The sequence below is a fragment of the Sinocyclocheilus anshuiensis genome, unplaced genomic scaffold (genome assembly GCF_001515605.1).
Source record: "Sinocyclocheilus anshuiensis isolate Anshui unplaced genomic scaffold, SAMN03320099.WGS_v1.1 scaffold25, whole genome shotgun sequence".
Lineage (NCBI taxonomy): Eukaryota > Metazoa > Chordata > Actinopteri > Cypriniformes > Cyprinidae > Sinocyclocheilus > Sinocyclocheilus anshuiensis.
This window is the reverse complement of record NW_015536477.1, coordinates 591260-602642: the sequence shown is the minus strand read 5'-3', so window position 1 is coordinate 602642 and position 11383 is coordinate 591260. Positions and strand designations below refer to the sequence as shown.

The 11383-nt window shown below is 36.0% G+C and overlaps 1 protein-coding gene across 1 annotated transcript in view; it reads right to left on the bottom strand.

The window, feature by feature from the left end:
- Positions 1-6873: 6873 nt before the first annotated feature.
- The window catches only part of LOC107661744 (transcription factor COE1-like), a 140592-nt gene continuing 136082 nt past the window's right edge, over positions 6874-11383 (bottom strand). Inside the window, exons 15-17 of the mRNA XM_016451545.1 lie at positions 10155-10168; positions 9148-9328; positions 6874-7785 (exon numbers count right to left, since the gene is read on the bottom strand). Coding sequence (XP_016307031.1) covers positions 7754-7785; positions 9148-9328; positions 10155-10168 — 227 coding nt within the window. The 3' untranslated portion in view covers positions 6874-7753. The remainder of the gene's footprint in view (positions 7786-9147; positions 9329-10154; positions 10169-11383) is intronic.

Here is an 11383-nt window from a genome sequence, read left to right as displayed (position 1 = left end):
AAATTATTGGAGAGTGCTGCAGGTGTAGCATTGTCCTCTGGTTTGATCCACGTCTCTGTCAGGGCCATGAGGTTTAGTCTCAAATGACTTGTAATAGAAGTAATAAAATCTGCTTTGTTTACAGCAGACTGGCAATTCCAGAGACCAATAGAAAAAGAAAGTAGTGTATTAGTAGACATAGACAAAGTGCGCAGGTTGTTAGGATTGTACTGCCTACAGTGTGTGATGCATGGTTTGCGAGTGGTGGTGATAGTAGGGATCTGGAAACACATAGTAAGAATTGGTTATAAAAACTGAAACAGAAGTGAAACAAGTTGTAGGAAAAAGAATGATTCAAAAGCGATACTTATGTCACTTGCCGGTGTCCCTGCTCGGTGGAGTCGCACGGTAGAGTCGATGGTCTTTACACTCTTCGGTCTTCACACGAGGAGAGCTTCACATGAGGGCTGCCGTGACCACGGTATGCTAAGCTTTTTATATTCGTCTAACAAAACTCAAATTGAATTCAGCTGGACACACTTTCCTGTTTATCACAACAAATGGCCAAGCAAAGCGCACGACACTGACAAGGTACGCAATACAGTACTAGACCAAACGCGATTTCAGCACGTCTCCACACAGTAAACAAAACAAGCGTTTCCTAGCGATGACAACTGCGCTAAACACTGAGACAATAAATAAATACACTTACGAGCTGCTTTTAACTTCTGCTGATTGACTGCTTCTCTCAAAGAGTATTTCTTTACACTGTGTTTTGCTGGCGTTTGAACACACTTTCCTTTTTATAACAACAAATGGCCAAGCAAAGCGCACGACACTGACAAGGTACGCGATACAGTACTAGACCAAACGCGATTTCAATTTAATTTTATTATTTTATGTTATTTCTTATTTAGTTTCAGGTTTTGTTTTTTTGTTTTTTTTTGTCACCAGTAGTTCTGGCTTAGATTGTGCCCAAGGTAAAATAAACAAATAAATAAATAAACAAACTTTTAACAACTTATTAGTTTGTTGCATAATTGAAAGATGTGTTTTACTGAGCATGTAAAGTGAAACTGGTTCATATGTCACCTGACCTTATATGTACATATATGTATATGTATACTGTATGTATATGTATTAAGAGTTTCAATAAAAAAATAACAAATGAATTGTAATAAAATTAAATAAATTAAAGGCTGATTAATTTAATTTACTGGTTAAGACAAACTTTTAACAACTTATTAGTTTGTTGCATAATTGAAAGATGTGTTTTACTGAGCATGTAAAGTGAAACTGGTTCATATGTCACCTGACCTTATATGTACATATATGTATATGTATACTGTATGTATATGTATTAAGAGTTTCAATAAAACAATAACAAATGAATTGTAATAAAATTAAATAAATTAAAGGCTGATTAATTGAATTTACTGGTTAAGGTCCAAATAAATAAGAATATTTGAAATTATGATTGCTCCATATCAATCCAAAGGGTTTTTCTTTTTCTTTTTCTTTTGGAATCTTGGAATGATTGTTGAACTCATTCCTTTATCTCATACTAACCTTAGTCCTTACATGCAGAGTAGACCCAGAATCAGCTGTCTCCTCCCACTCATTAACCCTACAAACATCCCAAACCTTGCGCTGTTCTATACGATGATTTTAACAACCCCGCTGTCAGTCAGGATAAATAGCTCTCCATCCCTGATTGTTAAATTATGTCCTCTATTATTCATCAATCTGTTCAGTGGCTGCATTAGAGGAGTGGGTAGGTATGACAGACAGACAGAGGGAGAGATGGGGGTCGGCACACAGGGGTTAAACACAGGAGGGAAGTGGCAAGACACACTCACACCGATCCATTAGCTAATGGAAGCCTAAATCACTGTCAGTTAACCCCGCTGTGTTCCCATCATTGTCAGACACACCTCCCAGCTGTGTGTGTGTGTGTGTGTGTGTGTGTACGTTTGTGTGTGAACGTGTGCACATAGCACACTTGAAGGTAATAAAAAAAAAGATCAAGAGTTGTATTCATATGTGAGTCCATAGAAGACTTGAAAATGATTGTTTCTTTACAAAAATATGCACAGAACACTGGGACTAAAATGGAGCAAGGAAGATGTAATCCTAGCCCAAAGTCAAGTTACATTAGTGTTACATTAAGTTACACAGATAAGTCAGTAGGTGGCGACAAGTGACTGTCTGAATGAATGAGTAATTTGATTGTTCACTCAACAAATTTGTTTGTGTTTTTATAAACGAGTCATTTAAAAATTCTAATAATTTATTAAAAAAACAAAATCATTCAGCAAACGAAACGAGTAACTGCCGGGCAAGTAATTGAATCAGCCACTCAACCGATTGTTCAAAAACATCGATTCATTCAGAAACTTACACTACTGTGTTCGCTTCGATCAAAAGCAAACAGAACCCATTCAACCCAATCTCATGAGAAAAATGAATTAATGCATGAATGAGTGAATGAATAAATAAATAAAAGTTCATGCCTAACCCCACCACTAAACATACTGTAACCATCAATGGGGCACAAAATTGCAGAAATGAAACTGTACAAATTAATACAAATTAGCCACCAATTAGCCAAACAGTCAAATGGTTATGAATTGCAATGAGAGTATGTTGACCCCTTATAATTAATGATGGTATCTAGAAAGGATGTGCTGTGCCAATTCTTCTTCTACTTCTGCTACTTCTGTCATACGTTTTGTGTTTGCATTATTTTCTGACCGTTTATTTTGATGTGTAGTCTACTTTTTAATCGTTGCAGCATGTCATGTTAACAATTAAGGAATGCTCACAAAGTAGACACAGGGTTGTTTGATCCGTACAGTCTATTTTATTTAATGTTAAAGGGGACATCGGATAAAATTGTCACTTTTTTAGCTTTTTTTTTTGGGGTTTTTTTTTTTTTTTTTTTTTTGCATTTGGTTAGATTTCTGGCATGTCTGCCAGCTTAGAAAAGCTGAAAAGAAAACATGCTGCCAGTTTGTTATGGGCTGTGTGAGTCCGAAACTGTGTCATCTATGACGTCAATAGATAAGTCTGATTCAAAGCTTTTTTTTTTTTTTTTTTTTTTTTTTTTTTTTTTTTTGTCAAAATCTGGTCCTGAAATAATTTGTCTTAATTTTCCATCAAGCACAATATTTTTTCTTATTTATTCCTTATTTCCTTTTGATTTTGTGGTGAAATGTGACCTGGACATGTTGGTTGTGTGTTGTTGTTTTTTTTTTGTTTGTTTTTGTTTTTTTTTTTTTTTTTTTTTTTTTTTTTTTTTTTGGATTATTGGCTGAACAACTGGCCACTGTAAAGATGCATTTGTGTGCATTATGAGCCGACGGGACCTGATGTGAGATCCACCAATCAGAGAAGTTTCTGAATCTCAGTCGATTTTTTGATTGGTTAAAGCGAGAATATCACGTTTTTCTGTGGATGCTTGAGTCCCAAAGCACCTACAGGATTGGAGCCTATGTTTTGAGTCAATGATTCATCCAGTGCACATTTATATAAATAAACAAAACAAACAAACAAAAAGATTCAAATCATGAATAATACCTCAAATTGTGTGATTTGTTTTGGAAAAATGTGTTATTACTTTTCTAAGTGATCAGACTTATGATAAATAGGATTAAAAAAACCATCCCATAGACTTTCATTTATAGAGTGTCCTGAGTAGCATAGTGACTAGAATACAACTAAAATACAGAACACCCTGGAACCCACCTAGCAACTACCCTGGAAACATGGCAGTGAGCATTACTTACATTTTACATGAGCACCACTTAGAAAATGTAACAGTTACAATATTTTCTTTTTTACGTCGTTGACACATACATTTCAACAGAAGTTAAAATGTCTCAGACAATCAGCTCAAGTGAAAAGAAAAGTATATGTAAAACCGACAAATGATGAATCGATTAGGTGCCAAATGCATTTTAATAAAACAAAAACAAAGACCAGTTAATTTGTTAAAGCGGCAGTGGGCATATTCTTTATGCCAGAAACATGTAATATATTAATGAAGTGGAGTCATTGAAATGGCTCCATATTACTAATAAGGGGCACTTAATTTCGGATGTGAATATAAACGGACTTACTCTTATTGCAGATGACAGGCTTGTGTGTGATCATATGAAATGCAGTAGTCTGAACCCCTGCACTATAACATCACTTCATCTCTTTATTCATATATAATTAATGGCTTCATTACAATGTCGTAAATGCTGTACATTTTAATTCCCCACAACAACTAAAATTTAAACAGCACCATCCTGTAAACGCTTAGTTTTATTCCTTGAATTATGTTTGAGAAACCCACAAAGAACGAAGAGTCACAGACAAGAGGGAACTTTAATTAAATATTGTGAAAGTCAAAAAGTTATTTTACAGTTCAAAGGTAATTAAAAAAATGATCATCTTTACAGTAGTTTCTTTTTATATTTTTTTTTCACCAGTAACAACTGCCCACTGAAAGTCCAGTCTACAACAAGTATGTAATCAACAGGAAAAATAGTAGCAGATGACGACTTGCCAATTCGGATGTGTGACATATTAAACAATAAATCAAATAACCATCAAATTATAACTTTGCAGCTGACACCCATTTAAATAATGGGGAAAGCCATGATTCAGAAAGAAATAAGCCACATAAACTGACTTAGATGTTCAAGAAACACAGAAAGTTTTGTGATGTGATGCATTGGAACAAAAATGGGATGAAACTTATTAAGACACGACAGAGGAGTGTCATGGAATGACATGTACAAGCAAATAACTGTATAGACTCTTGTGCTGTTACTCCATAGTTTAACTTGTTAATTTATTTTTTTCTAACCAAACTATCTAAATAATTAAAAAAAATAATAATAATAATGTAAAAAAGAGAAATCTGCATTAAGACATTTTGATTGTTGGTACACTTCCACAAAAAAAATAAAAATAAACAAGGATTGTGAAATTTTTGACAAGAGAAATAAAGGAACAAATACGTGTATTATTTTCCCTTTAAAAAAAGCAAATTCTGGCGAGAAAATATTCAAAAACAGGGAGATATTACTGTATATTTGCTGAGCATGAAAACAATAACTATCCTTTTCTCTGTAAGTTCCAGAGAAGCAGAATGAAAAGATTATTATATCGTTTACATGTTTGAATATATTCTCAAAAACTTCATTGCATTAAAATACAAACTATTTAACAAATCTTAAAATGTTATAACAACACATTTTCATAGAAAAAAAAACAACAACAACAATTGCTCTGTGCGAATGGAAAAAAAAAAAAAAAAAAAATAAAAGCGGTTGTTCTTTGACATACAAAAATTACTATACAAATAAAATTCCAAAATCACATTTATGGACACAACCTGGCAGATGACAAAATAAAAACAGATCATCGCCAAATGATGAGCGAAAAACACACAAACATGAAGACAGTTTGAAGCATGTACAATTTCAAGCGATACATACATACAATATTCATCAATGGATATCCTACATACTGTATATCCCTTCATGATCATCAAAACCTCAGAGCTAAAGTCAGTGAGATCTGCTAAGCATGTCGTAAACATTATATCAGTGACACTAGGTTGTATAAAGCTGCCTTATGACTCCATTCTGATGTATAAATATATTTAAAACAATGACTTTGGCAAAATAAAAGAGAATTATAAAATCAAACAGATTTATCAGTCTGTACAAAGCATTCACGCTAGAATCCAAAGTGATGGCTTCATCTAGATCTCGGATCATTCGTGAGAAGGGAACAGAGCATTCACAGTGCTGACTATGCCGTAACATCCAAACCCTTCATCTCCTGAACATACACCCAGACTGATCTACATCGGTAGTTCTCAACTGGTGGGACGTGGCCTGAAAATGGGCAACAGGTCTGATCTGACCGGGTCACGGAGAGTAGGGGGAAAATCAATGTTAAATGAAAATAATAAAATGCTATGGTTCATATAATGTGTTGATTTCAAAGACATTTTGATTCCTTTTGCAGTGCTGTGTTGGGCAAACTCTGGGTCTCGAGGCAACACCAGTTGAGAACCACTGAATGACAAGAAAAGCAAAACGGCTCCAACAAACATTAATCATCTTCCTCCTCTACCTTTCAGTCGGTTCAGTCTGAACATTATCTATTGGAGGAAGTCCACTGCAAAGTAAAGTATATATAAAAAAGTTATCACAGTTTTTTTCTACAATTCAAACAAATTAAAAGGAAAAAAGGTCATTAAAATGGCATAAAACTCACTGATAATTTGCGTTTTTGTTATTGACACTGCAAACACAAATCCTCCACGGAGAGTATATATAAAAAGAAGGCAGCAATCACTTTAGAAAGTTCGGGGCTTTTTGACTGCCCTGTCTCTGTATGTACTGAGCACTTGTCTTTGTCTCTTTTGCGTTACTATGGGTAAGTGTCTGGTCTATACATTTTGGCATTACATAATGACAAACTGGTAGAGATGAGAATGAAATGTCAAATGTTGCCTTCAAGTCATGGCAGAATGATCAGATTTCCCACCGCAATATCTTCATCTCCAGTGAGAAACTTTAGTTTCTTTAAATCTTTCTGAGTTTGTGGCGTGCCAATTAAAATCATTGTGTAAACTGATCTTGATAACATTTTTGTGTGCTATGAATCAATAATAGCAATAATAAACAAAAATTTTGGACGACAAAACTATCTTTTTTTGAAGGCATAACAACATAAAATACAAAGCATCAGGTACAGTACACCTTACATGCATCCTTTGCTTTTAAAGGGATAGTGCACCCAAAAATTGTTTATTCACCCTCAAAGTTGTTCTAAACCTGTATGAATTTCATGTCACACAAAATAAGATATTTTGAAGAATGTGGGTAACCAAACAGGTTTGGGATAACTTGAGTGGTGCTAAAAAGCTTGCCATTAAGTTTAAAAAGAGCGAGAGAAATATGAAAAGCCAAACATGCCCATTTTTGATTTTCAAAATGTTTTCCGAATCATAATTTCCCAGAAGGACTTGAAGGCAGCATAATCTCAGCAAATGGAATACGAGTGTGAAAATCAAGACAGTGAAAAAGCAAAGGAGCTGAGTTTCTCAGTTTTTAAAGATGGTAAAAAAGGCATTAATGATATTTTCGCCGCCGCAGTTTTAATATGAATTTAAATCGCTGGCATTTTGTAGACTGCTTGACTTCAGTTCTTCAAATTCAAATGCAATTGAGCAAATTCAGTGGGACATTACTACGCAAAAATCACCTGCAATCCTTCATCTAAAATCATAAATAGAAACCACTGCAATATTGTGTCAGGTATCATTTCATAAAAGGGTGGTGTACACAGAAACACACAAATATGATGGCAAATCATTAACTACGTTTTTAAAATAAATAGACCTCTCATGTTATAGTGTAGATGTAGTCTTATCTTAAAAAGTGTCTATAAGGTGAGTACAAATTTCAACATCAAAACAGGGAGGTACAACAGTTCAGTTCGATATTTTTTCTCGTATCGTTCTTCCTCTATATATTTTTGTTGCAAAGCAGATTGTGTTTAAAAAGGGCCTGAGTTTGTAATTTTTCATCCTTCAGAACAGAACCGCGAGGTCAGTCCAGCGCCGGAGTTTCCTGCACATGCTCAGTGAGACCAGTGGCATGAAAGCATGTTTCATCTTTCCGTCTGCACACAAACACACACACACACACACAGACACACACACACACACACACACACACACACACACACTCACAGATGCACCCTACATTGGAGGAATGATCATTCCAGGGATAACTGTGAAGAGAGAAAAACACAGAGTGTTAGATCACTTTAATCCATTAAACATGCCATTATTGAAAGTGAGAGAATTAAATTAACATCTAACAGTTTGAGTTGTACAGCAAAGGCAGCACCAGCTACTAGATTGGACATTGTTTCATATTTTCCGCAGTTCTTTAAATTCGGAAATCTGTTTCCACATCTGCGTAACAAACCGTGGCCCCTTCAGATGAGGGATAAATCCTAATATCTTTCAGCATCAATGCAAAATTGGCAAAAACGAGACACGTGAAGCGCTTGATTAAACATCTTAGCTGACTCCTAATTGTTTGCAATGCAGTTTCTGGGCTTGTAAGGTCATGCTTGCCCTGGTGTACACCACTAAAACTTATGAATTCAGTCTATCACATCATTCATGCCAGAAACGTCACTCTCTTTAGTTAGGCCAACATTAACACGAGGAAAATGCTTAGCACTGCAGATCTACCTCAACATGAGTTTAACAACTGCTGACAAACAAGAAAAGAAGAGAGGTGAACTGTTTTGGAGGAGTTGTATTCTCTAGGAACCGCTGGAGGTGAAACACGAACCCTCAAAAGCATGCAAACACACACACACACACACACACACTCACACATAAAATTGACACACAGTAACACAATTTTCGATGTAACATGCTCTGCAGGTGTATAGCATGATGTACTGAAACAGAAAACTGGAGTGTGATATATGGGAAACATGGAATATTTAAAGGTGAGGTGTGTAATTTCAAACAGAATTGCAAAAATAATGACTGTTTTCAAACAGGTCCCTCAAACACTTCTCTTGTCACCAAATTTCTTATAGCTGCGGTTGTAGTATTTTAACACAGTATTTTAACATCAAACTACACACTTCACCTTAAAAAAAAATAAGCATACTTGTTCTTATTATGCTAGAGCACTGTTATTTGTTGGTATATGGATGATCAGATATAGAAACAGTGGGATGGATGTGGGAGGAGTAACGGATGAGTAACATACTTCAGGAGAAGGCCAGGCCCTGGAGCGCGCTGGCTGTGGAGTACTTGTTAGAGTCGACAAAAGACTGATCTGAAGGCAGTGGAGAGAAGAAGAAGAGGAAAGAGGCGAGAAAGATGTTAATATCAGACTGAATGCTGGGTGAGTATATGGTCAAAAGTAAGATTAGATATTCATGCCTCTAGTATGCCACAGATCCTCACTTGTCTTTTGTGATTTTACATACACTACCATTCAAATGTTGTTGAACATCATTTTCATTGCGGCAGTATTTTCAGTTTTCAAAGTTTGATGATGTCATTACTGTCATAAAATTCCCACCCAAGCAGAATTTGAGTGTGAAGGACTTATGCGTTACCTTGGAGACCATTCCCATTGGTGCTGGTGCATGTAGGTGGAGGTGAGGACTGGGGCCGAACGACAGGAGCGAACGCGCTCTTCTGTTTCACAGCTGAAACCATGTTTGCCGGAGAGAAGGAGAAGATTCCAGAGGAGCTGCTGCAGTTTGAGGGCAGGCTGGTGGAGGAGGCCATGGTGGACTGCAGGAATGCAGAGTGCGGGTTGAGAAATACAGTTTGGATTTAACAGAAAGACAAGGACGGAAGAGATCAATTAGGAAACAAAACGTCTTGTGTGAAAGAGTTTGAGGCGGAAATGGTTAGTTGCAATTAATCTAAATCACAGGAGAAAACATTTTAACAACAGTTTTTTCGTAAACATAAATTTTAATGCTAAAAAGTTGTCTCATCCCAATCAAAAAGCAGGGGACTACTACAAATAAGCCATTGTGTCATATGACATGCTCAAAATATTGGTTCTCATTTTTAATCATCATTTAAAAATTCAAGTTGTTAAATGAATTCAGCCGTAACCTTATAACAAAGGCACAACCCATTTATTAAGTCTTAACTAATCAATTGATGAAAACTGGAAGCTTAACGGGGTCTCTGGGATTGATTGGAAGTGTCTGATGGAGTTATTGAGCTTACTTGTTAACGTTGCAGGATGTTAGCAGTGCAATTGAAGTGTTGCTCCTTCAATTGCTTTATTGATTTAATTAACAGTCCTTAATTCACAGGCCAAAATGGAATTTAAATTTGATAGAGGCAATAAAACCCTGTTTTTGTAAAGAGGACGAGAGTCATCCGAGGATAAAGTGGGCAGGGTTGCATTGCCGAATTCCCGACTGCTTTCTTTTCCTTTTCTTTAACTCTCAGAATATTCCCAATTCTTTTGTCTCTGGCTTTCTCACTTTCTCATGTCTGGTTAATTGGAACGAGTGAGCAATTAAGAACTAGCTCAATAAATAACAACTGGAGTGAGGTGGCACTGTCAGGTGAACAGGAGAGAGAGAGCGTCGGCAGCTGAGGAGGAGAGAACTTTTAAAGAGCTGTTGAATATAGACTGCAGAGCATTGTGGGAATTCTATCAGACCTAAAGGTCCATACTGTCAGACTTCCTGCAATGATTGTGCATCAAAGACAGAAGTTTGTTTGGAAACAAGGGTTTGTTGGAGCATGTGAATTAAACACGTCAACTGTCAAATTTCAACCGATAAAACAACAGTTCCAAAATATTGTATTTTAAACAACTTTTTAATGTATTTTATCGCTCATCTATTTAAACATAGGGCATGAAAGCATGTCACAGTAGGTCTGATGTCTTGACATTACATTTTGTCACATGTCTTAAAGTGCAAGTCAGATTTAAAAGCTACAGCAGAGGGAAGATTGTATTCAAATAAAAAATGTAAATCTGTTCCTGACATAAAGCAATCATATGGCTTCAGATAACTTTGAATATAATACATGGACCATGCAGTCTACACTGAAAATAAAAAGGTAGGATTTACTTTGACTTTACTTTGAGTAAATTTCACAAATAATTACAAAGAAAGGGCAGCTACCACATTAAATTAAATGGGAAATTTTGAAGTGGAAAGACTAAAATAGTATTGTCTTGTAATACGTACTCCAAACATTTTTGTTTTATTTATTTGTTTTATTGTATGGAAAAAAGCATCATGGACATTCTGCTAAATGTCTCCTTTTGTGTTTTTACGAAAGTAGGGTTGGGAATCGAAAATCGATTCCGATTCCAGAATCGGATACTTAAGGTCAGGAATCGGAAACTTGTTGTCAAATTAAAATTTCGATTGCGCCTATCGATTCCCATGTGCTTTTTTTTCTTCATCTGTAAGGACCGGAGCTAGCGATCTGCCAGGACCTTGCTCGCTAATCTAAGCGCTCCAAAGTTTGGCTACATTTGCGATCAGAAGCCAAAAAAGATAAGTATAATATCTGTGATAGCTAAACATGTTGCAAGAGAGGCGTCACCACCAACATGACAAAGCACTTTAATTTAATAGATCGTTGAAGATCGCGAATGCGATTCAAACACCAACGTGATTCTATTCCTAAATTACAATGATTCGTCTGTTTCGTTCCTCAACCTTTGACGTGTGCGATCAATGTTGTGATCACTTGGTTCGTCCGTGCAGAGTACGATCACAACAGTGTGATTTGAACATTTAAATCTGCGTTCGTGCTGCCATTGACCTAAAGAGAGCAGCTGTCTGTCATGAATGAAACAGC